A 25,738-nucleotide genomic window follows, 5' to 3' on the forward strand; every position below is an offset into this window, starting at 1 on the left:
GTCCCATGGGGTTTCACTTACAAAACAGGCGCACTCAAAGATAAAATTAAGAATTTCAAGGCCTTGGCTACGGAGCATTAAACCCAAGTACCAAGCTCTTCTGAGCATGGAGCCCTGTGTGACTGCACTGGTTACACGTGCCCATGAAGCTGGCCCTGTACACATGAACATGATCTCTAAACTTCATTAAGTGATATGTTTTGACAAAAAAAAGTTGAAGCAAAAGAAGGAAAGTACACTTCACATACATATTAAAGAAACTTAGAGCACTCAGACCCATAAGCCAAGAATACCATTCACATCTCACCTGGAGAATGAGCTAAAGAGCAGATGTCTTTACACCCTTCAACTCAGACTTTAGAACTGACCAGAAGCTGTAGTATGCATGGATGGACTGGAATAAGATTTCTAAGCATTAAGTTCGGCTTTATTCCAACATATAATGCCTTTATCTATTTAAAGAATATTTCACACAAAAAAGAATAATATCAGAGCAACAAAGAGGATGAAATGTAGCTAGTTTCTTTTGTCTTAATAACTTATGCTTTTTGGTTTAGGAGTTCAACATGATCTTCACTTCTCAGAGGCTTATACAAAGAACTTCCTGTTGGGATTGGCTCCAAATAAGGCCTTTCGTATTTCTGGCATCTTTTGCTGGGCTAAGAGATCCAGTCGAGTTTCTAGAGTATTGGAAACTTTTATTCTCTGATTTCCACTGTAGATCTCCACGCCCCCAGCTGTATTCATAGCCAGGTGAACCTCTTGATCAATTCGGACTTGAACACATTTTTGGGAGACTGCTTTGTATTCAGGGATGGCTTTTTGCACTACCCCCTCCACCAGGAGATGGTCCTGTGGCCTACAGCGAATAATTACCACAGGCTCTAGCAGTCGGAACATACCCTGGAGCACTAGTTTATACAATAGTCCCTGGTAGACTTGTGGGTCTATCACAATCCTGCTGAGTCTCAGCTTTGCATCATTCAGCAACTCTGAGACAAGGTCATTTCGGGCTCTCAAGACTTTCAGCCTTGCCTGATTCCTCATGGTGGACATCTGGATTTTCTTCTGCTGCTCTATCTGCTTCTCCTTTTTCTCAAAATACTCCATAATCTTCAGTCGCTGCGTTTGCACAAGGCGTCCTTTCTCAATGTTGAATTCTTCTTCAGCCTTGGCATCTATTTCCTCTGCCTTCTCATTGGCTTCTTGTTCGATGAAAGCCATCATATGCTTAATCTGCTTCTGTACATCAACATCACTCAGGGCCATGGTTCTTTTGCTTTAGGGCAGAGTTTCAGGAGTGTCTCCAGAATATCACTTCCTTAGCTGTGGAGTGCGTAAGGGGAGTAAGGAGAAAGTCAGAATCTAAACAGAAGGACCATGGGGACCATCTATCCACGACTCATTTCACAGATGAGGAAAGCAACCTGTTTGAGGTCATACCTTAGAAGAATAAAGACTTGAACCTGGATTCCTAGAATTCTAGCTCTACTACACTCACTACCTTTTTGTCATCAAATAATAATGAGACAATTAGGGCAGATGTAGTCCAGAAGTTTTCTAGCCAGTAATGGCTCAATACTCAGAAAACATTACTGCAGATGCCACAGAAATAAAATGGATTTTAAGAGATTACAATGAACAGATATATGCCAACAAATTGTAAGACCTAGAAGAAAAGGATAAATTCCTAGAAACATAAAATCTACCAATATTGAATCACAAAGAAACAGAAAATCTGAGCATATCTATAACTAGCAAGCAGACTGAATCAGTAATTAAAACCTTCCCAACAAACAAAAGCCCAGAACTCCATGACTTCATTGGAGAATTCTATCAAAAATTTAAAGAATGAACACCAATCCCTCTCAAACTCTTCCAAAAAAAGTTGAAAAGGAAAAAACATTGCCAAATTTATTTTATGAGGCCCACGTTACCTTGATACGAAAGCTAGACAAAGATACTACAATAGAAGAAAACTACTAGACAATATCCCTGATAAACATATGTGAAAATCCTCAACAAAATACTAGCAAACCAAATTCAACAGTGCATAAAAAGGCTCATACACCGGGAACAAGTGGGATTTATCCCTGGGATGCAGGGATGGTTCAGCATATAAATATCAATCACTGTGATATGCTACATTAACAAAATGAAGGATAAAATCACAAGATCATCTCAATAGGTGCAGAAATCATTTGAGAAAATTCAACACCCTTTCATGATAAAAACCCTCAACAAACCAGAAATAAAAGGAAATTACCTCAATATAATAAAGGCCATATATGAAAAGCCCATAGCTAACATCACACTCAACAATGAAAAACTGAAAGCTTTTCCTCTAAGATCAGAAACAAGGCAAGGATGCCTGCTCTTCCCATGTTTATTTAATATAATGTTTAAAGTCCAAGCTATAGAAATTAGGCAAGATAAATAAAAGGCATTCAAATTGGAAAAAAAGAAGGAAAATTATCTCTATTCCCAGCTGACAGGATCTCATATCTAAAAAACCCTAATGATCCACACACAAAAAAGTGTTAGAACTAATAAACAAATTCATTTGCAAAATATAAAATCAAGATACAAAAATCAGTTGCATTTCTATATACTTACAATGAATAATCTAAAAAGGAAATTAGAAGAACAATCTCATTTACAATATTATTTAAAAAATCTAAAATGTGAGGAATAACCAAGGAAGCTAAATGCGTATACACTAAAAGCTACAAAACATTGCTGAAAACAATTTAAAAAGGCACAAATAAAAGGAAAGCCATCCCATCCTGAAAGAGAACAAAGCTGGAGGCCTCACACTCCTGACTTCAAAACATATTCCAAACTTACGATTATCAAAAGACTACAGTACTGGAATAAAGACAGACATATAGACCAATGGAAAAGTACAGAGAGTCCAGAAATAAGCCCGCACATATAACAGTAAAATGATTTTCAACGAGGGTACCAAGATTACACAATGGAGAAAGGGTAGAGCCTTCAACAAATGGTGTTGGGGAAGCTGAATAGCTACACGCAGAAGAATGAAATTGGATTCTTATCTTACACCACACATAAAAATCAACTCAAATGGATAAAAGGCTTAAACATTGCCCCTAAAACAATAAAACTCCTAGAAAAAAGATAAGGAAAGACTTCATAATATTGGTCTTGGCAATGATTTCTTGGCATGATGCCAAAAGCACAAACAACAAAAACAACACAGAAAAATGGGACTATATCAAACTCAAAATCTATGCAGCAAAGAGAACAGTCAATATAGCAATAAGGCAACCTATGGAACGGGAGCAGATATTTGCAAGCCACACATGTGATGAGGGATAAATATCCAAAATACATAAGGAACTCCTACAACTCAATAGCAAAAGAAAAAGAGAGAATGAAAAAAGAAAAAAAAAATTTAAAAATGGGCAAAGGACTTGAATAGGCATTTCTCCAGAGAAGACGTACGAACGACCCCAAAAGTATATGAGGAAATGCTCAAAATCACTAATCATCAGGAACTGTGACTCAGAACCACAACGAGATAGATATCGCCTTATATTTAGTAGGATGGCCACTATTAAAAAAAAAAAAACAAAACAAAACAAGAATGGCAGAAAATAAGTGTTGGTGAGGATGTGGAGAAATTGAAACCCTTGTGCACTATTGGGAAATTAGAAAATGGTGTAGCAGCTGTGGAAAACAGTATGAAGGTTCCTTAAAAAGTTAAAAATAGAAATATCATACAATCCAGCAATCCCATGTCTTGCTATTTATCCAAAAGAATAGTAAATAGGATCTCAAAGAGGTATTTGCCCTCCCATGTTCACTGAAGCATTATTTGTAACCTAAGAGCTCACTGACAGGAATGGATAAAGAAATTGTTGTACATACATACAATGGAATATTATTTTGGTCTTAAAATATGACAAGGAAATCCTGTCATATGCTACATCATGGATGAACCCTGAGGACATTATGCTAAGTGAAATAAGCCAGTCACAGGACAAATACTGCATGATTCTACTTAAATGAGGTATCTGCAGTAAACGAATTCATAAAAGCAGAATATAGAATGGTGGTTGCTAGGGGCAAAGGGGCGAGGGAGTCAGGAAGTTGGTGTTCAGTATGGAATTTCAGTTCTGCAAGATGAAAAAGTTCTTGAGATCTGTCGTATAACAATGTGCATATAGTTTACAATACTAACAATACCGTACTATAACTTAAAAATTTGTTCAGACAGTGGGTCTCACATTATGTGTTTTTCAATACGATTTAAAAAAACAATAGAATACTATCCCAGAAAGATGTACCACTCACCAAGCTTGGTAGAAAAACAACCCAGTGTTTATGACAAAGACCAAGACAATCATTGGAAGTTAAAAAGAAAATGATTTAGACCACCCATTCCCCCATTATTTTAGGATATAATTTTTGTTAAAAACAAAAAAAAAAAAAAAAAAAAAAACTCATACTTCTGTAAATAGAGTAAAACATTCTCTGTTCCTAAATAAAACAAATCAATTAAACAGTTGGAAAAAACAAAAACAAACAAACAAACAAACAAACAAACAAACAAAAAACAGCCTCCCTGGGCAATATTGCTGGTCACCAGCTTTGGGAGCCACCGTCAATGAAAGCAGAGAGAGCGGGAGGTCCAGGAAACCCCAGGTTATGTGTGTAGGAGAAAGAACGTACCAGATAAACCCTTAGCAGTCCCCTGCCAAGGACCGGCCTTTGCTCTGGTGCCGGGCGTCTGCAGGCAGAATGTGGAACTTGGAACGCACGCTGGAACCTGGCACTGTTGCTTCCTTCTTTCTGCAGACGACCCTTGCAGTCTGCTCAGGCAGCTGGAATCCAAAGAGCCACGCTGACACTGGAGAAGGCTGGCCAAGTCTGCAAGAGGAGGCCAAAAGGGATTTCCTTGGCACATAGGCCATGCCGGGGGCTACCCTTGCATGTTTGGAATCTCAATTAAGTTGACACATGGTGGGCTTCAGGTCTGGGGTGGGCTCACCTTAACCAAGCCATCAGAAATGGATACACGTGTGAACCTGGGCAGCCAGTTTATTAATTTACTAATGAAAAACACAGCTGTTGTGTTGGCAGATCCTAGCCTTCTTTCCCTGTATGTGAGTTGCATGGAAAGGCAAATCCAAAGGTGGTTTAATGAGAAACCAGAGCAAGCGAAATTTGCCAGATGGTCTTTAAGAGGGCCACACCCACTGCCAGGAGCTGGTCTGCTCTGGTCATCGAGGGAGGACACCCTGTCCAGGCCCAGTTAGGGCTGACATGAGCATCGCCGGCTTCCACAGGATGAACTCCAGAGCCAGAATTCAGATCCTAGGGCTGCACTCACCGTTTGTATGACTTTGGTAGAGCAGCTCACCCCTTGGAGCCTCAATTTCCTCAACTGTGTAATGGAGATAATAACATCCCCATCATAAGATTATTGTTAGGATGAAATGAAGAAACAATTGTTTGGCATAACACTAGGCTCGTAGTTACCCGTCATGCTTGGTAGTTGTTATTATCATGACTACCACTACTACTATTACCTCTTCTCCATCTGACGCTTCATTCCTCCTCACAGTCATTGTTCTGTGTGTGTACAGAGCACCTATGACCAATTTGGTTTCTGCAACCTACAGTCTAGTCTTGCTTACTTGCATTAAACTTAGTAGCTTTGCCTGGAGCTTGAGAACCTCCCGACAATTCACGGCACCTTTGGGTAGCCGACCACATCTTTAATGACGGTGGGCGAAGTCCCTGGATGCCAGGACCCATGGGCTTGGGTGGATCACCTCCCAGCCTGTCACACGTTACATGTCTGAATCTGCGGGCCTGAGTCCTCCTGCCTCCTCCCACACACCACCTGCTGCCCAGTTTATCAGGGCTGGGACCAGAGAGCAGCTGCAGGGTGGGGCAGGGTTAAAAGCCAGGGATTGAGCAAGTGTCTCTGCAGGAATCCGAGTGCACATGTAATGCGTCTGGCAGATGCAACTTCCAGTCTATCTGAGATGGGAATTATGAGGTCACAGGGGCCTCAAGCAAAACACAACGCAAATCGAGAAATGTGAAACGTACACGTCTGCTGTTGCGTGAGGGCCCAGGCCCTCCATTCAGATCAGGCAGGCTTGCATTGTAAGTGCCGTCCACCTTGCCCATGTTTGGGGCTGGAGCAGTACCTAGGGCTCTTCAGGATGGTCTCACTCCCATAAACTATTCAGTACCAGGGTCTCTTCTTTGCCCATCAAAAACATCAGGCTCCACCCAACCTAACAGCTTCTGCTTATACCATTCTCTCAGCTAAAATGCCCTTCTCTGCTTCTTTCCATTTACCTAAATCCTGCCTGTATTTTCAGGCCCTGTGTGAGCCCTACCACCTCCATGACCTCTGGACTCCTTCTCAAAATAATGAGAGCATGGCCTGTTTTCCAGATAGAATTCAGAGCTGGATTAAGCGTCTTGTTTTTAAAATTATTTTGTTTCTTCCAGGAAATTCCTTGAGGACAACAATCTCCTCTAGCAGGGGCTGGGTGCAGAAAAGCACACATTAAACGTGAATTGGTTGGATTAAGGGCTAGGAGGAAGACTTCCTTTTTTTGTCATTTTACTGTGAAATACAACATGCTTCAGAAAAGTACATAAAATGTAAATGGCCTAATGAATTATTGTGATATACAAATACCCTGTAGTCACCAACAGGTCAAGAAATAGAACATAGCCAGCATCCCAGAAGCCCTTCTTTATGACACAAAGCAGACATTTCAATGCTGATGATTTTGCGTTCCTGGGCATATGATGGGTCCTTAGAGGAAGTGTGAGGTTGGCACTCTCTCTTCCCTGGCCTTTACCCTTGCCTAGGAGAGCCTGCATGCACCCTGTGGAGGTGCAGAATCCACAGTGCCATAAGGGGAGAGGGGAGGCAGGCGGGAGGGTTTGGTGGGCAAAATGGGTCTGTCAGGCTGGAGCCCTGCCCAGCCCCTGAAGCAACTGTTGTTCATTCCAGCTAGGATTTGCAAGCGAGTCTGAGGGCAGACATGCTTGCGTATGTGCTCCCTACCCCTAGGCAAAAGAAAAGCAGCCCAACTTGGGCTTCCAGACACTTAAAGGTTGCAGAATGAAGATGGAAAGGGGCTCTTCAGAGCCTGGAGCATGGAGCAACTTGCAAGGCCCAAGAAGTGGGGGAGGAAATTTAGAGGAATACCCACTCCTTTGGGGGATTTCAAATGCTAACTATGTGGTAAGGGGGTATATCTTTGTTTGTCTTTCAGCAAATGTTTGATGAACAGTATTATACTATGTGCCAGATACCGCATAGGCCTTGGAGATGAGTAGAGAACGAAGCAGACATCAGCCCCGCCTCCTTAGCCCACATTGTGTAGGGGAGAGGAACCCGTAAGCAGATAATTACATGATAGTGTGGGACATTAGAAACCAGAAGTTTCAAGAAAGCTAAGTGAATGAAGGGATTCAGTCCCTAGGTCCCCTTCCAAGTTCATCGCGGGCTCTTTTATACGTATTGCCCTACAGACACTTAGAGGCTGCAGAATGAAGATGGGAAGGGGCTCTTCAGAGCCTGGAGCATGGGGCAACCCTTGTAGTGGGTAAAAATAGATAACTTAACTTGGAGGCAAGTCACCTGGAAAAGGTAGCAAGTTGGTAGTATCTATTAATGGGAATTTATCCAAAAAGACAAGAATCGACTCAGTCTGTACGGACATCTGACACTATGCACTACCTTTGGGTTTCTAGAGAGAATCGCAGTTCAGAAATGTGGAAAAGGTATTTGGCACCTAAAAAGGGATGGGATAAGAGCCAGGAAAGGCCACAGGCTGAGTGGCTGCAGGCTTCAGCTAATGAGTGGTCTCGGGGGCAAGGGGTGAGTCCAGGAGGGAAGAGTACAGACGAGCATTGAGGGACCGACCATTTCGATAAGGGGAAATAGAAGGTGAGATGGTCTAGATGGGGAGAATGCTGTGGGCAAAGGCACAGTGCGTGGGGGTGTGTAAGAGGCTGGGTGCAGAGAGGAGATTGGTTTGGCAGCAGCAGAAAGGCCTGCAGCGGCAGTAGGAGTGAGCAGTGTCCAGAAAGATGATTACAGTTCAGCTGGGGAAGGTTTGAAATGTCAGACTGAGGTTGGGGCATTAGGCAAAGGAGACCCACCAAAGGCTTCTGAGAGGGGTTGGAACTTGGCCAAACCTGGTTTAGGAAGATTAGCATGGTGGTGGCGGAGGCAAGGGAATCTGGCTATAAGCCAAATGCTAGTTTGAAACTGTGCATGGTTAAGAATACAAGAATGGAGGCTTTGGGATGGAAGATGAGGTGCAAGAGCCAGCCAGCTGATTCGATGACTGGGTCAGGCCCTGGCAGTGCCTGCTGCACCTCCACTCACAGAGCTGAGCGGCTCAGCTCAGGTCGAGGATGTGGAAAAGCAGGCACTACGCACTCTGCTGCCTCTGCAGCAAGCTAAGGAGCGAGAAGCAAGAGCCACAGAGTTCATCTGATCTGGAAGTAAAAGGATTCACCCAGAGAGAAAAATTAGAAGTGCCCAGAAAGCTTTATCTCTGCTTCAGTGCTGACGAGCAAGGGGCGGCATAAATTTTTTTTAATTAAATTTATTTGGTGCAGCCACTATGGAACACAGTGCAGACGATCCTGAAAGAATTAAGAATAGAGCTACCATATGACACATACAGTTTTATTCCACAGAACTCCTACAAGGGCCAGGCAGATCATATATAATCAGAAGAACAAGGCAGGGCGAGAGACATTTCTCCTGAAATAATTTACATTAAGAATTCACACCTTAATTTCTCCTTTCAAACTTCTCCAGGAAGATTACTTGAAAAGCAGCAAGGTTCTCCCCAACAGCGAAGTGCTTCAAAGTTGCATAGCTAAAAGGCTTTCGATCCTGTTTCCCTAGGAAGATTCCATCCTTGTCTAAAGGACCCCGGCCTCTGCCTCCTCAGGGAATGTGGATTTAGGGTCATAAGCTCTGATAGTTTAGAGAAGCTGGAAATCCCATTTTAAAAGCAAAATCCATCTACCTCTTCTCCTTGTTTTATTGTGGTAAAACATACATTATATAAATTTGTACCATTTTAACTGCTAAGTAATGTTCGGTGGCATTAAGCACGTTCGTTCATGTTATTGTGCAACCATCACCACCATCCATTTCCAGAACTTTTTTCATCTTCCCAAACTGAAACTCTATGCCCATTAAACACTAACTCCCCTTTTCCCCCTTCCTCCAGCCCCGGCAACCACCATTCTACTGTGTGTCTCTATGAATCTGACTATTCTAGGAACTTCATATAAGTGGAACATTTGATATTTGTCTTTTGTGACTGGCTGATTTCGCTTTGCATAATGTTTTCAAGATAAACCCATGTTATAGCATGTGTCAGGATTGCCTTCATTAGGCTGAATAACATCCTTTGAATGTACATATCACATTTGGTTCATGTATCTATAAATATTTGGTTTGCTTTCACCTTTTGTCTGTCGTGACTACTGCTAATAGGAACACGGGTATACAAATCTGTTTGAGGCCCTGCTTTCAATTGTTTGGTGTATATGCCTAAAAGTGGAACTGCTGGATTGTATGGCAATTGTGTTTAATTTTTTTAGGAAACGTCATACCATTTTTTTATAGACACTGCACCATTTTACAATCTTACCAGCAATGCACAAGGGTTTTTTACTTTCTCCACATCCCTGCCAACATATGTTATTTGGGTTTTTTTTTTTTTTTTTTTTTTTTTGGATAATAGCCATCCTACTAAGTATAAAGTGTTACATCTCATTATAGTTTTGATTTGTATTTCCCTAATTATTCTTGATGTTGAGCATCTTTTCATGAGCTTATTGGCCATTTGTATATCTTCTTTGGCAAAATGCCTACTCAGGTTCTTTGCCCATTTTTTTTAATAAAGTTGTTTGGTATTGTTGAATTGTATGTAGGAGTTCTTTATCCCTCTGTGGTCATGAGCACTCACCTCCAGCTGTAAGCCAGGTAGCCATCTAGCAAACAGAATCTTACAGTGGCGTTCCAAAGTGTGGGCCATGTAACCAAATGGAATAGAAAATTTAGAGTTAATTACAGGTGGTGAAGTTAGATGTTGGATAGTCAAACTCTAATTTGTTATATGTATATGTATAGATGTATACATGTACAACTATGTATATATATATACACACATATACATAACATATACATATGTATGTATTCTGATTCACAGTAAAAACTATTTGTTGCTGTGATTTGCAGTACAAAACATTTTAGAAACATTGGCCTCAAGTTAACTGAACCCACCCTCTTCAGAAAGCAGTTAAGTAACCATCTGTTATTACTCAAGCCGACCCTTGGACAGTCTCTTTTAATCCACCTTTTAAAGTATTCACCCTCCAGAACAGGCCTTTCCCAAGGGGAAGCTGGGGGTGAGTGGGAGTAGTCTAAGATTCCAGCTATCTGATATATAAGCAGTTCCTATGACTAATGCTTACTGAGCATGCCCCATGAACTGGGTGGTCACGGAATGTCATGGGACGGTAATGCCTCCAAGGCAGGACCCACTTCTCTCTCTTCATACTAGGAACCTCTGAGGGTGGGAAACAGGCTGCTCCTGAAATAAAAGGTCTCCTTCTTGGCTTCAGATGCCTCCACAGGCAAGCAGCTTGGTGTCCTGAGAAGTGCTTTGGACTTTGTTCAGGTTTCAGTCCTGATGTCACTCACAGATTGGGTGATCTGGATAAGGGCTCAAAATCTGCCTGGATTCCATTCGACTAAAGACACAAAGCCTCATCTGTAACAGAAGGATGTTAATGAGGATTTCTGCCAACCTCTCCATGGAGCTGTGAAAGTCAAATGCGTGAAAAGCTTTGTAAAGACTAGATGAATGTCAGATGTCATTCATAAAACACCCCATCCCTCATCCTGCCCTTCCTAGAAACACACTCCTCTCGCTGCTTATGGGGAGGTTGGCCCAGGCTAGAGGTCAGAGTCTCAGGAAGCCTCCAGGAGGCTGAGAGTTGGTATGGGGTGAGCAAAGAGCCTGGAGACACAAACTCTCCAGAGAACACTGGCTGGCCAAGCCTCTAGTCTGTGAGCCACGGTCAGGGACAGCCCCAGAAGAGCTCAGATGCTCTGCTTGTTCAGAAACACAAAATGCTCAGCTCAGAGGACATATTCAGATGTCAAACATTGCTTTACTATTGACTTAACTCTCACGGTGATCATTCCTGGCTGGCCTCACCTCTACTGAGAGACACAGCTCAACCCCAGACATAGGGAAGTTTCTGGTTTGCGAGGAAGAGAGTGTATCTATCCAACCCTCACCATGGGTAGGGACTTCTATGATGACCTCATTGGGGAAAGTACAATTTCTGACTCATCCTAATACTTCCCACAGAGCCCAGAACACAGCAGTTGCTTAATAATTATTATCAGCTGGACCTATAGAAACAGTCTCCCCTATAGACTGTCACACCTTGGGAATTTGCAACCCTCTTTGAGAAGAGAGAGAGAAATGGGACGATGGGAAGAGGCATAGGGCTGGCCTTCTCCAGGGGGATACCTCTACCTGTACTGCCTACAATCCGGGAACACAGAACTCAGCCAGAACTTTTAAAATATAAGTCATTTAAATGAATTTCTTGGGAATTTTCGTTTAAGTCTATTCTACGCAAAAAAAGTAACTTGAAGGCCCAGGAAAGCTCCCACAATCCTAACACATCCTGTAACCAGAGATGACACTCAGCGTAATTAACAGCTAACCAACCAGAGTAGTCCTGCCTCAGTTGGAGCAGAGTCCTAAAGGCCCCTCGCTCTGTCTGGCATCCGTCATTTTTATTGAATCAGGTCAGAGGGAGCCAGGAAAAGACCTAGGGTGCCTGAGGGAGGAAGATTCAGGGCAGGGAACATTTACATAAAATTATTTCAGTCAGTTTACAACCCATTTGGCTATACTGTTGCAAAAGGGATGAAGGTTAACCCTGCCCCTACAGCATCTGCTGGACATTCCCACCTTTAACTAAAGACCTCAAGCATGTTCTGTCCAATCTGCTGTTAAGATCAGCCCATGAATTTTTCCTTTCAGGTATTGCATTCCTTAATTCTAAAAGTTAGATTTGTTTTTGTTTTTTTAATATTTTCGATTCCCCTTCTCCCCATCTTCATCTTTTCCATTAAATCCCTTCGTATACTTATAATTCCTTTTTAAATCCTCATCTGCTAATTCAATTATTTCTGTCATTTCTGGGTTTGTTTCTATTCACTGACTTTTCTCCTGATTGCATCTTCCTACTTATTTACATGTCTAGTCATTCTTGACATTCTAAATTTTATGTTGTCGAATGTATGGATTTCATTGTACTTTTAAAAATGATGAAATTTGGGTGATAGTTATGATAATAGTGGATGAACTTGTTCTTTATGAGGCTTGTTTATAAACTTTGTTGGGGGGGGGGTGGTCATCTGGAGTTACTTTTACTCTAAGGCTAATTTAGCTCTTCTACGAATGCATAACCCTGCAGTTTTTTACTGAATCCTCTGGACATTCTACAAGGTCTCCTCCCAATGGCTGGTTGAAACTCAAACATCAATCAGCTCTGTGTTAGCTCTGAGAACCAACCAGCTCATGTTCCCTAGCAGTTCTTCGCCTAGCATTGTGGAGTTTCACTTTGTGCCTGTACCATTCAGTAACAGCAGCAGACTCAGGAGGTTCACGCTGGAGCCTTTTGTGCTGCTATACTCCCTCGTCTCTGGTACTCCACCTCGAAAGGTCTCCTCAGCTCTCCCCCTAACTCAGCAAAATCACTGTGCTGCAATTCAGAGAATATTTCCAGCAGAAGGTGGTAGTAGAGCTTGCCTCATTTGCTCTTTTCTTTCAGGAATCATGGTCCCGTGCTATGTGCTGTCCAATATCTGAAAACAATGGTCTCATATATTTTGTGAAATTTCTGAGTTGCTTACATTAGGAAGGTATTATAGGCTAAATGTGATTCCTCAAAATTTATATGCTGAAACTGAATTCCTGAGATTTAGGTATTAGTAGGAAGGGTCTTCTGGAGGTGATTAGGTCATGAGGTCTGATAAAGCTCCCTAGTCCCTTCCACCATGTGAGGCCACAACAAGAAGTCTGCTGCCCAGAAGAGGGCCCTCACCAAACCATGCTGGTATCCCTGAACTATGAGAAATATCTGTCTGTTGTTTACAAGGTACCCAGTAGGGGGTATTTTGTTGTAGCTGCTGAAACAAACTAAGACAGAAGTTAGGTCTAGTACCAGATTCTTGCCTGTGGCAGAAATGGGAACCTCTGCATGAAGTATATTGGAAACAGTGTTCTGCTCCTCCAGCCCCTTCCCAGGAGTCTGGGTTTCAAGCAACAGAAGCTGTTTGTGGCTGACTGAACTGAAAAGGAACTTCAAAGAATCATGAGTAGCTCACACGGCTGTGGGAGAACTAGAGAATCTACTCAAGACTGTCTTTACAGGAACAGTGCCCAACACATGACTGAGGAACTGCTCTGATGAGAAAACCACTTCTGGTACCATTGCTGCCACCAAATTCTAGACAATCAGTGTGTACATCTGTCACTTCTGCACCAGGAACTATAGTACACCACAATTACTACCACTGCCTACCCTTATGTGCCACTTCCTGTGTCAGGGACTGAATTGTGCACTCACTGCTAAAGCTGTAACCTCCAGAAAGACTGTGCCCTTTATTTAATTGTAGCTGGAAAAGCTCTTAAGTCTGACAATGAAAGCAAGACCCTAATTTTCAGTTTCTATAAGAGATGATCTTTTCTTCCCACCAAGACTCCCAAAATGAGAGATTCCCCAAATTCAATACATGATCGTGGTGCACACTGGTCAAAACAGCCACTATGGAGGAACAACCACACGTGAATCTTGGATGGTTTTCTGGCACTCTTAGTCCTGCAGTAGGGTAGGGAATAATGTTATTAATTTCATTTCTGGAAGAGGGGTCTGTAATCCAGCCTCCTTGGAGCTTCTAAGAGGGGCCACTCCCAGATCATTTGAGTTTTCCATACCAGCAGCCACCGTGGAAGTGTCCTTCTCTGTAGTTTGGTAATGAGAAGCAACGCCATCAGTTATATCAACTGGTCTCCTGACCTCAGATTGCAGCAGAAGACAGAAATGCAGATGACAAAACATTATTAAAGGTGCCTGAGCCAAAATTCTGAGGCTGGGCACACTTTATGTTTCTTTTATGTAATGAACTGGAAAAAAGGAACTAGCTGCATTCTAGAAGCATAACTAGAAATGAAAAGCAAGTGACCCAATCTTATGGGATTTATTTATTGTTAGGATCATTAGGGACCACTGACCTTTAAGAAATTGCTGCACTGTTTAAGCCATTAACACCTTAGCTCAAAAAAAAAAAAATGTGCATTGTATATTTCATTTGAGTCCTAAGAGAATAAGATGCAGATGGGAGATTTTAGTGGTGGGAAGAAAAAGAATAGATATGGAATATAGCAAGATGCTATGAAGGTGGGCCAGGTGGAGTCTGGGAAGCAGGAGAGCCCCGGAGAGTAAAGAGGCTGCAGTCTGAAGATACTGGGCATATGTGAAGGGAAGAAGTATTAAGAGAAGAGCAGGGTAGACCGAGTAAAAGGATGCTAACCATTTTACCTCCTTACCAATAATTCTAGGAAGAAGGTTTGGAAAGGAAGGATACCTACTACAAGCCAGGAATTAAGGATTCAGAGTGAGCATGGATTCATGTATTGACAAACCAACAACTGAAATTTGGAACAGATCATGGATTTGACGTGGATCCTTCTTATCTCTTCCCTTGAAATCTGTTTCTCTCCTAAAGTTCTTTATTTCTCAGGTTACTTGGGGGTGGGGTGGGGCATAGGAATTTTACTGGTGAGCAACAATCCAGATGTAATGGATATTGCTAGTTGCCTCTCCTCATGCCTGCCACCCACTGTGCAGGAACCCTACACTCTTAAGTGGGAATAAAGCCCTGGCCTTGGGGTGGGTCCTGAGAGGCCCAATCAGGAGAGTCTGACCTCTTGTCACAGTAATGGTTTCAGGGAAGGGCTGTGGCCCAAGCCTAAGGCAACAACCACCTGATGACATTCTGCTGGCCACCACGATTAGTTCAGGGATGAACTAATCTGATCTAATCAGAGGGCATCTAAGACTTTGGTTCAATGAGTAGGTAAGACGATTTCTCTCCTGGGCAGTGTGGTGAATGGGTTGTGATGCTGAGTCCTGGACAATCACTTTGTTTCAGGGAGAGAAGGCAATGTAACTAAGAAGTTGACCCAAAGAGAAGAGAAAAACTGAGAGAAGTAAAGGAAAAATAGAGCTTCGGCTTTGATTAAGCCAGACCTAAAGTCTGAGAGACTTCTGGATGTTGCAATTAAATAAATCTATAGACTTCCTTAGCTGTTGAAGCCAGTTTGGGTTGACTTTTCTATTACTGGCAACCCAACGCATTCTAGCCATGGCACCAAATAATCTATTAGAATCAGTTTTTCCATTTCTAGGATAGATGTGAGGGAACACAAACAAAATGACGAAAATGAGTACCCTTAAAAATTTTTTCCTAGAGTTCTACTCTTAGCTTGATTTAGGCAGTTTGTTGCATGGTTAGGAACCAATAGAAGATGGGAAAGCTTTAAAAAGTGAGGAATAAACCCAAAGAAATAAGGAGGTTAAAAACAGAGGAGATTAAAAAGGAAAAGAGAGAGGGAGAGATGGTTGATAGAATCATAACACAGAAGCCTCAGAGTTATCCTAGGTCTTCCCATGCTGTACTAACAAGCCCTGTAGATTCTGACATCTAAATATCCCTGATACCACAGTCTCCTCATTTTCATTGTCATCCTTGGTTCAGACACCCATGATCTTTCTCCTCTTCACACTCTGCCTTCACTATCATCCTCTCCAAATCCATCTTCTACACCATTATCAGAGTGATCTCAAATGGCAGCTCTAAGCCTTCTTACTGAAAAACTTTTGATGCCTCTTTAATGTGGAACATGGAAAACAACATGAGCTTTAAAGATAGATGATTTTAAAACCTAGATCTGCCACTGACGAGCTGTGTGACATTGGACAAATTTCTTAATCTCTCTGCACATCACCTATCTGAACCACAGTGATAATACCATAAAAGTCAGGATTTCTTTGGTTACCAGTGACAGAAAACTAATCTATACTCGCTAAGCAATAAGGGAGGGGGTACTTATTAATTCAAGTGACCAACTGAAGAATGGTAGTGCAACAGGGTCTTGGGGATAACTAGAATCAGGAACTCACAAATGGCTATCTAGGTACTAACAGCCTTCCCTTCACTTCCGCAAGCCTGTCCTTTATCCTCTACCACAGCAGGGTCACAGATCACATTATATAGTAATTACCTGTTTGTTCATCAGTTCCTTTCTGCCTCCCCCTCCGGCAATTGTGGCTTTCCAGCAGTTTGTCCCCTACCCAGGAATAAAGCCTGGCATCTAGTAGATCCCAATAAATGCTTGTTAAATGAGATACTGAATGAATCGAAGAAAAGTAGGAACTACAGGAGTAAATAAGAGAAGGCTAAGTAGAGATTTCACTGTTCTCACACAGACAAATGGGTGTTTTGACATTTGCATTTGAAACAAAAGGAGAAAAGCAGGCACAGAGCCCATGGGGAAGCTTAGAAACAAAGTTGCTATCTGTCCCTCAACCACTGAAATTTGAGAACTTTTTTTTTTTTTTTTTAACCATTGGTAGGAAAGTGAGGTTTCTGTTAAGATCTGTGGTCCTTCCAACTAACCCATCCGTGGGCCAGGCTGACCTGGGGCATCCAGGATAATTCCCTGTTCCCACTCCACACAGACACTGGTGGAATCAGCCCAGAGCTCTAAGTATTCCTGGCAGTCAGTTTTGGCTTTTCTATGGGCCAAAGGGATGAAGTCACCATCACCAATGAAGTCACCAGTGCATGATTCATCTGACATCAGTTCCCCACCTGTAGGGCTCTGACATTCCCAAAGCATCTAGAACCTGGGGTCGCTAACCCATACTCACTAAGCAAAAAAGGGAGGGGGAACTTATCAATTCAAGGGACCAAGTGAAGAACACTTGTGCAACAGCGTTCTGGAGCTGATCCTCTAGCTCCCTGGATTCCTAGCAAACGTCTGCGCATCTGAGAACTAGCATGAGAACTGGGAAGCCAGTGTCCTGACCTGAGGAGGGAAGCCTCCGTCCTCCAGTCTGGGGGCAGACTTCCTCATCCCTCATAAAAGCCTTCCCCGTGTCTCCAGCAACTACTTCTCTCCTTGTCCCAAAGCTGTTACCTGGAGCTCTTAGGACACATTCCAAAGGGCCCTAGAGGTCTCAACCATGAGAGACCTGATCTCACACTTATGGATGAGCTCATATTTATGGATGAGAAAGCCGTGGTACAGAGAAGAGGATTGGCATGCTCAAAGTAACACTGCTAACTAATGTCAGAGCTCGGACCAAATGTACTTTCCTGATTGAGTTACTCAAGTAGCTTCTTGACCTCTTCTGATAGACCCTCCTTTCAGAATACCAGCTCCAGCAAATGCTGCCTAAAGAAATGGTCCTGAAGCTAAAGGGAGCAAGGCTGTCTTTCTTCCCCTTTAAGAAGTGGCAGTAACTGGCCTTAAACCAAGATCTGACTTCAAGGCTGCCTTTCTTAACCTGTTATTCAGTACATACAAAGTATCTTCCAGATCCATTGTATAGTGGAAAGCAGGCAATGCAAATGCCCACACTCAGACAGAAATGAAGGTGTCTAGTGAGATATTGCCTATGACTACAGAAGGAACTTCTGATAATCTAGGAAGTCTTCCTGGGACAACAGAAATCAGATTGGGGGGTTGAGATTTGAGAGTTGAGTACTGAGAAAGAGGCGTGGGGGACATAACAGTGAATATTTCCCAAAGTGCTCTACTAGTCCTTAAATGCTGGAACTAGGAGAAGCCTTTGGGATGACTGTTTCACCACCTCTCCACGTCTGTTTGCTTACCTGCAATGGAAGAGAGATCTAAGGAAGATGGTCCAGCTGACCTCTGCTGTCTCTCAGCACAGCATTTTCTAGTCCTTAAATGCTGTGAATCAATGAAAAGGAAGTGATTAATCTCATGTCAGCGGGGGTGGGGGGGTGAGGGGGGCCCCGTGTCAGGGTGTAACCACTCTCCCCTCACCCCCATCCCCCAGTGCCTAATGCTCAAAGCAGTACTGTTGGCCAGTGAATGGGTCCTGGACAGCCAGGTGTTTCAAAGCTTTGCCTAGGCAGGGGGACGGGTTACAGTCTGGATTAAGGCCAAGTCTCAGAGCACAAGAATGTATCACTCCTCAAGGATCACAAACTAACATCTTCTAGGGACACTCGGGACTGCAAGGGAGCCTCAGAGAATCTAGACTCCATGGGGAACATGGGTACATTTGTCTCATCCGGAGTCGGCAGTTTATGTCTCCCTTTTCTGGTTGGTTGTGGGGGCTTCAGTGATTCAGGATGCTGTAACACCCTTAGTCACCGGTTTCATAGTAAATGATTCAAACTTCTGCTGTGGACGACATGGGTGATGGGAAGGGGGCCCAAGCAATAAACCTGGAGTACCTACTTTCCAGCTCAAGGACCGCTTCCCACCACTCACCCTGTCATCACCCCTCGCGCCTTAAAAAAAAATTTTTTTTGAACCCTCTCGTCTTTTCCTCCTGATTTCTAGTTCTGCTGTTCACTTAGAGGCTGATGAGATGGATCTTGCCTTCCGGGTGAAGTTTAAATATATATGTATAATTTTGCATGACTATTGCGTCATCATAGGAGTCGTCGTGGTTCCCCGTGAGGCCTCCTTGTCTTCTCCCAGCATTGGGGCTTTTGGACGCTTCCCGGCGCTGCGGGCACTTTCGCGAGGAGCCCTCGGCTCCTCCCAAGCGCTTTCCTCCCCACCCCCGGCCCCAGCCTCACCTTCCTCCCCTCCCTCCTCCTCCTCCTTCTCGGCTCCTCCTCCTCGCCCCCTCTCCTCTGCCCTCGCGGGGAGTCAAGCTAGGGTGAGCCGGCAAGGCGGAGTGGCGGCCACGGGCGGGGCGCGGGGCGCGGGAGCCCGCACTTGAGGGAGGCGCCTCGGTCCGCCCTCCTCCAAGGCCGAGCCGGGAGGGGGCCCCGGCGGGCGCGGGGCGGGGAGAGCCGCCTGGCCCCTCCCCTCTCTGCCCTCCCCAAAGTTGCGGTTCCCCCGCGGGCCGGGTAGTCTTATGATCCATCGGATCCTCCGGGGGAGGCCGGGCCGGGGAGAGGGCGCGGGCGCTGAGCAGCGGGGGCAGCGGGCGGACGCGGCGACAGGGGCCCGGGCGGGGATCCGGGCAGCAACCGAGGCGGCGGCGGCGCCCCGAGCCCGCCGCCCCCTCCCCTCGGGCGGGGAGAGCCGCTGCATGGGGCCGGGGGGGCGGCGGCGGCGGACCCCCCAGGCGGGCTGGGGCTGAGCCCGGGGCCGGGGCGGGGACTCCGGGGGGACCATGCCCGGAGGTCGGCCGGCTGCAGCATGGCTCACGGCCCCGGCGCGCTGATGCTCAAGTGTGTGGTGGTCGGCGACGGGGCGGTGGGCAAGACATGCCTACTCATGAGCTATGCCAACGACGCCTTCCCGGAGGAGTACGTGCCTACCGTCTTCGACCACTACGCAGGTAAGCCTCGGAACTGCTGACTAAGGGGCCGCTCCCAGGGCCGGGAACTTTGGAGCAACTTTGGCGGAGCCCCCTCGCTGCCTCTGCTGAGCGCGCTCCCCACCCCTCTCCCGCGGTGCTCTCAGCCTGGCGCCCTGCCCCACCCCCAGGCTTTGCCTCTGGCCATCCCCTTCGCCGGCCGGCAGGACCCCTCTTCCTACCCCCTCCCCCGCGCCCAGTGCCAGCTCCCCACACTTCCCAACCCCTTGAAGTCCAGGGCCGACCTCCATGACCTTCCCACAACCACCTCCTCTACTGCCCCAAGCCCCGGCAAACATTTGGGGGGACCGGGCGAGAGAGACGTAGCTATGGGAATTGGGAGAAGGGAACGGGAAGCTGGGGGTCACATCGCACCCCGACCTCACACCACTTCACAGTGAGCTGGGCACGAGAAAAAAAGGGGTAACGTCTCCTTGCTAGCTCCCCGCATGCCTCCAGCGGGGTTGGGAGAGGAGGGTCCTGGTGGGGAGCGAAATTGCCCCAGAGTCTAATTGTGGGCTTTTCTCCCCGCCCCCGCTTCTGCCCTCGTAGTCAGCGTCACTGTAGGGGGCAAGCAGTACCTCCTGGGACTCTATGACACGGCCGGACAGGTGAGTGCCTTGGCCCCTGGCCTACACCCCTTCCCTCTCCCCATTCTGGTTGGCTGCGAAGGGCCTTTGGAAACTAAGATGTCTAGGAGGGAGGGTGTGTCTGCGAGGGGCCGCTCTGGATCAAGTCTTTATTTCTTTTTTGAAGTAAGCAAATTAGGAAAAGGAACAAAACCCAACAACCCCAAACCAGCCCACCCCATGTGAACCCCTGGGCTGTGAAAGTTTTTGCCTGTGTGTGCCTTCTGTTTGGTGCCTAGTGTGGGTCCCAACTCCTGTTGCAAAGTGGCAGTGGCCAATCGTGAAGCGCCCTTATTTTTAGTTGCGGATGACCAGGTCTCCCCCTCACAGCCTCTGTCTGGTCCCTCATTGGTGAGTGGTCTGCCTGCCCAAGGAGCCTGATTGGTGGAAAATGGCATCATCTAATATGATGGGAAGGCATTTGGTCCTGGTTATGTTTATTACAACATCACTGCACTCTGGGACTTGAATCCCTGAAAACGTAATTTGTGGTGTTACCAGGGGACCACAGGGAAAAAAGGAAAGAAACAACAATCATCCAGCCACTCTCTGGGCCAGGAAGAGGCAGGAAGCGTTAGGAGTTCAGTGTGAATCTTGGAAGAAGAGCTTTATTTTTCTCCCCGCACTCATTTTCCCCTAGGAAGGCCAGGTGACTTTGTCTGGCTTTTTTTCTGGGAGAGATTTTTTTGCAGAAGTAAAATGCTTACACTTCCCAGCAGCCTGTGACCATTGTTTGCAAATCAGAGGTGGCTCCTAAAGGATTAATTTCTCTCTTCAGTCTCTGTCTCAGCTCTATCCTCTTCCCAGACCTACTTTTGCTGTGGGCTAAAATGACTGTGTGTGATGAAGTTTTGCAGAATGCAGCCCTGTGATTAGATCTGAAGTTTCCAGGTGTCATGCAGACTTGAGTTCTTGAGGACATGTGAGTAGCTGAGGGGCTTAGAGTATCTCTGGGGAATGTCCTGTAGTAGTTTCCTCATCTGCAAAAGGGGTTTAAAAAATTCAGACCATTCCCCTCTGCAGATATTATATGCCAGATTCTTTGCACTGAGTCTGGCATACATTAGGCAGGTGCTCAGTAAAGGGAAACTGTTCTTTGTGGCTCTTCTAGTTTTGGATTTCAGAATTGTGGCACCAAGTTAGATTCTGGAAGATGTCTTCAGTGAGGAGGCATACCTCGAAGTGGCCTCTGTTTTCTAAACTGTTAAGTTAGAGGAGCATCTGAGGATAGAGAAACTTGGCAGTAGGAGGTGCCTCAGGCTGCCCCCTTTCACCAAACTGACCCAAATCAGAATAGCCAGTTCTTCAGGGCCCCATTTGGTTGCCTGCCTCACAGTTGTTATTCCTTCTATCAGAACATGTGGAGGGCAAGAGAGAACTTATTCAATCAAATAAGACCAACTTTCAAGCAGTACAGTTGTTAAAAGGTTGAAATCGTTTGTTGAAAGGAGAGAGGTTTTAAAAAATTGTCTCTAATTTTAACTTGTCACTACTTCTTCTTTCCCTTTCTCTTTTACTTGTCACCATGACCACTTGTTGACCATGACCCTATTCAACAGGACGTGTGTATGTCAGAGTTGTTCTGTGCACATTCGAACCCAACTAATATTTACTGAATTCCTTCTGCATATCAGGCATGGGGCAGCCACATGCGAATGTTATTTTTCTTTTTTCTTCAAAACAGCCCCTGAGATAGGTGACGTTCCATCTTTGCAGATGAGGAAACAGACTCAGAGAAGCTAGGCTGCTGACCTGAGGTCACACAGCTACTGAGAGGTGTTGCTGGGATTAGGACATTGAATCTGCCCACTTGGAGGTGGTGGTTACATACACAGGAAGCCTTGGCAGGTGCTGAGATGTCACCTGAGTCGATTGGATAGCTTCTGTGTCTATAAACTTGGTACCTGGAATTTTTACAGCCATTCTCTGAATTTGTGTCAAATGACACCCCTACAGAGTAGGGAATCCAGATCCAAAGAGTCACCTGAAGTTGGCCCACTCAAAACCAGCACCTCACATGTGTCAGTGCGTCATCACAATTACCGTTTCCCATGGAGATTGTGAGATATATACCAAGTCTATATCCCAAGTGAGATCAACCCATTTGTAAGGTTCAAATATTACTGTTCGTGCCCAGTGATGGAACACCTCCTCTGTTGGCCAAGGTTTGTATTAGGTCCCTTTGGTGTTTCTCCCAGTGTCTAAGACTTTTGTTTTTGGATCAGAGTTAGTGATAATTCATCTTTCAGCATTTAAGCGTTTATTACTAATCAGCAATCTTAGCAAAGTAGTCATCAGTGAGACTTAATGACAAATGCCCACAGTGTACCTAGAACTGTGCTAAGCACTTGGGGGGGCACCAAAGAATGAATTTAAAGGATCAGGAGCTGCTGTGGCTGATGACACCATAGGTGGGAATATCTGGATCAGATGCCTGTTCACGCATGTTGTGTAGATTTCTGTGTTGTTTTTGGTCATCGAGACCCCACCTCTATGAATCGGTATCAGATTAATCTTACAGTAACAATAATGATTCATAAACACACACATTCACACACAAAGGGAATCTTTAAGCTTGATGGGCAGCTGAGGAAGGCCCATGGGCTTTGGAACCAAACAGGCTTGGACTCAGATCTCCCCCTTGCTCTCCTGGTCATGTGCTTCTAGCTAAGTTATTTACCTTCTTTGTGATCTAATAAAAATGTGGATAATTAGGCTCTATACTGCAGTGTCGTAGGCCAGCTTGTATTGTTTAATGTATGTAAAAGCAGAGGACACTGTTCTTCATTTGTAGTAGATGTGTAATTGTACTCCAACATGGACAGTTTTGTGGGGTAAAGGGATCACAGGTGTATGGAAGAGGGCAGTGTATTATGCCTGGAGTTGATAACAATTCCACTGGAGTGCCAGATCCTACACCATTCTCAGCAAAGGTGTGGAGCCAGCTTTGCACTTTATAATTCCCACAGTCTCCATCACGGACCAATGGACATGGTAAAGTGCTCCCTGGTGTAAGTGCCCTGTTGCGTCATATGGTTTCCTTTCTTAATCAGAGCCTGCATCCTTAGTGCTGTAAAGAGAAGCTCTTAGGAAAACTGATTTCAGTGTAGAATTAGAGATACAAGTGGGGTATGTAGGTTTCAGTTGATTCTACTTTGGGAGGTAGAGTGGGATGAGGAGAAAGCTCACTGCACTGAAAAGCAGTTTTTTTCCTGCAAAAAGTTTGCTCATACACATGAGCACTCACTGTATTTGAATAACAGCAACAGGGCCTGTCTCTGATTGGAACTTTTAGTAAATGTACTTAACTCTTCTTATTCTCCTCTGACCCCAGTGAAGTTCAAAGTCAAAGGCAAACATTTGCCCAATTTATATATTAGGGAACTCAAGAGATGACTGTGCAGGCATACCTCATTGTGCTTCGCTTTATTGCGCCTCACATATTTTGCATTTTTTTTTTTCACAAATTGAAGGCAAGACCCTCCACTAGCAAAAAGATTATAGCTCAGTTTATTGTGGTGGTCTGGAACTGAACCTACAGAATCACAGAGGTATGCATATAGTAGATGACCTTTTGCCTTCCAAAGCAGGCTCCTTGCTTACCCGGCTGACCTCTGCTGCTATGGGAGAGGAAGAGTGAGGTGGAGACAAGGAGTGAGAGAGAGGGAGGGAGGGAGGGAGGTGGGGGCGAGGTGAGAGAGAGAGAGAGAGAGAGAGAGAGAGAGAGAGAGAGAGAGAGAGAGAGAGAGAGAGAGAGAGAGAAGGAGAAGGAAAAGGAGGAAGAAACATGAATTTGTGAGTGTGTTGGTTAGTGTTAGTCTCCATCACTACATCAGAGCAGGGAAGCTTCTCCTGGCTGAGCCCCTAGGTGGTCCAGGAGCAGCTGACATTTTGACTGCCAAGCATTTTGGAGTGGAAGTTGAGGGCAGCGCCTTCCTCCTCCCTGGGGCCCTGAGCAGGGGTGTCTGGCTTCCTGCCCGTTGCCTCCGCGGAGCTTCTCCTTTCTTGCCCAGCTTTCAGGACTCCAGCGTAGGCTGTGCAGCAGCCCCACTGTCTGCTCAGAGAGGGACTGGTGAGGCAAGACTTTCCCTCCTGCCTCTGCACTGTTTGGAGTACACGGGAAGTGGGAAGAGCTCTTGCTTTCTGTGCAGACAAGCCATGGGGAGCTGCCTGGCAAACTGCTCTTGGAGCTGCTGTCTCCAGACTGATCTCATAATCCTTGGCAGGAAGACAGAACTTGATACCCTAAAGAGAGGAGACTGATACCCAGTTTATTCCAGGTCCCGGAATACCCACACTCGAGAGGGTGTGTGTTTGGGGTAAGTTTGGGTTCTCTAGAGTTCCAGATTTAGCCAGGGCCTCATTGTGTGAAGTCCATATGTATGCTTTTGGGCTGTTGCTTTGTCTGTTAACTTAAACACATGCAAACAAGTTCAAGGGTGCATACTTCAGAGCTATAAATATCCTTAACTCAGGTATCCCCTGGGGTTGCTTTTTCAGTGACAAGCTAGGTCTGTTTCTCACTTGACATAGCCCAGCAGCTGTGGCTCTCCTGCAAGACTTCTGGGCACCCTGGGAAAGCACTTCCCCTCCAGAAGGGACTCTCTGTGGGAGGCAGCCTGGGAATGCCCCACCCTGCCTTTTGCATTTATGGGGGCAGCACCCAAGGGCTCAGTATAATGGAAGGAGGAAAGGGGCGGGCCAAGGTTTTGTCACTCTTTGAGCTCCTCCCACCTGCTGGCAGCCTTCCTCATTGTACCTTCCCAGGTTGACTTTTCCCAGATAGAGAAATTGAGAATGAGCAGGCTTATGGAAAGCAGAGATGTGATTAGGAAAAAGTTTTTTTTTTTACTTTAGAGGGGCCTGCAGAGAACATCAGTAGGGCTTAGGAAGTGCCCACTCATGCCTGGCCCCAGGCTCCAGGTCCCTGCAGCCCCACATTATGCCCCTGAGGGGCCCAGGGAGCAGAGTTTGGGAGGAGCCATGGGCCTCCTTCCAGACATCAGCTGCAACAGGTGAGATGCTGGCACTAAGCATCCTGGTTTCCCTTAGTAACGTACTGTAGATTCATCGTCTGCATTTTGCTAACCTTTTTAGAAGCTATTTATATCTCTAGACTGAACCATATCACATGGAATGCTGGCTTCCTCCTCTGTGTTGGGAAGGTGGATGGCCTTTGTTTGCTCTAAAGCCTTTGCAGTGACTGAATGCCCCATGTTCTCCCTATTGAGACTCTGGTGTGGGTTTGGGATGAGCCAGCTCAACAGGCAGGCAGGAACCTTGTGGTGGGGACAGTCCCCACCAGCTCTGATTGGTTTCTCTTTCTGCCTCAGATGGGCCTGTCCCTTTCCTGACCCTTTGATCCCTCTGGCTTCTCCGCTTATGTCATGATTCTCTTGAGATTT

At 45.3% G+C, this 25,738-nt stretch overlaps 2 protein-coding genes across 9 annotated transcripts in view; one reads left to right on the plus strand and one right to left on the minus strand.

Moving 5' to 3' along the window:
* Positions 1 to 407: 407 nt before the first annotated feature.
* Positions 408 to 18,935, minus strand: ATP6V1E2 (ATPase H+ transporting V1 subunit E2). Of its 8 annotated transcripts, none has more exons than XM_036224133.1 (5): positions 18,704 to 18,935; positions 18,029 to 18,110; positions 10,005 to 10,811; positions 4,699 to 4,896; positions 408 to 1,326 (listed from the first exon to the last, which is right to left on the minus strand). In XM_036224133.1, exon 5 carries the CDS (start codon positions 1,267 to 1,269, stop codon positions 589 to 591), a length of 681 nt encoding a protein of 226 aa, XP_036080026.1. In that variant the 5' UTR covers positions 1,270 to 1,326; positions 4,699 to 4,896; positions 10,005 to 10,811; positions 18,029 to 18,110; positions 18,704 to 18,935; the 3' UTR covers positions 408 to 588. The 8 variants fall into 8 exon arrangements, 7 of the variants coding, with proteins under 7 accessions (XP_036080026.1, XP_036080025.1, XP_015997692.2 ...); XM_036224132.1 differs by having other exon boundaries at positions 18,660 to 18,935; XM_016142206.2 differs by lacking the exon at positions 10,005 to 10,811 and having other exon boundaries at positions 18,660 to 18,935.
* Positions 18,936 to 19,147: 212 nt separating this feature from the next.
* RHOQ (ras homolog family member Q) overlaps positions 19,148 to 25,738 on the plus strand; it is a 37,176-nt gene continuing 30,585 nt past the window's right edge. The window contains exons 1-2 of the mRNA XM_016142202.2: positions 19,148 to 19,686; positions 20,257 to 20,315. Of these exons, the coding sequence (XP_015997688.1) occupies positions 19,545 to 19,686; positions 20,257 to 20,315 (201 nt within the window). The 5' untranslated portion in view covers positions 19,148 to 19,544. The remainder of the gene's footprint in view (positions 19,687 to 20,256; positions 20,316 to 25,738) is intronic.

Source organism: Rousettus aegyptiacus, unplaced genomic scaffold, assembly GCF_014176215.1.
Source record: "Rousettus aegyptiacus isolate mRouAeg1 unplaced genomic scaffold, mRouAeg1.p scaffold_m13_p_7, whole genome shotgun sequence".
NCBI classification, from domain to species: domain Eukaryota; kingdom Metazoa; phylum Chordata; class Mammalia; order Chiroptera; family Pteropodidae; genus Rousettus; species Rousettus aegyptiacus.

Bases quoted from the DNA above. Each gene is read 5' to 3' on its own strand.
- ATP6V1E2 (XM_036224133.1), bottom strand. From the start codon at position 1,269: ATGGCCCTGAGTGATGTTGATGTACAGAAGCAGATTAAGCATATGATG.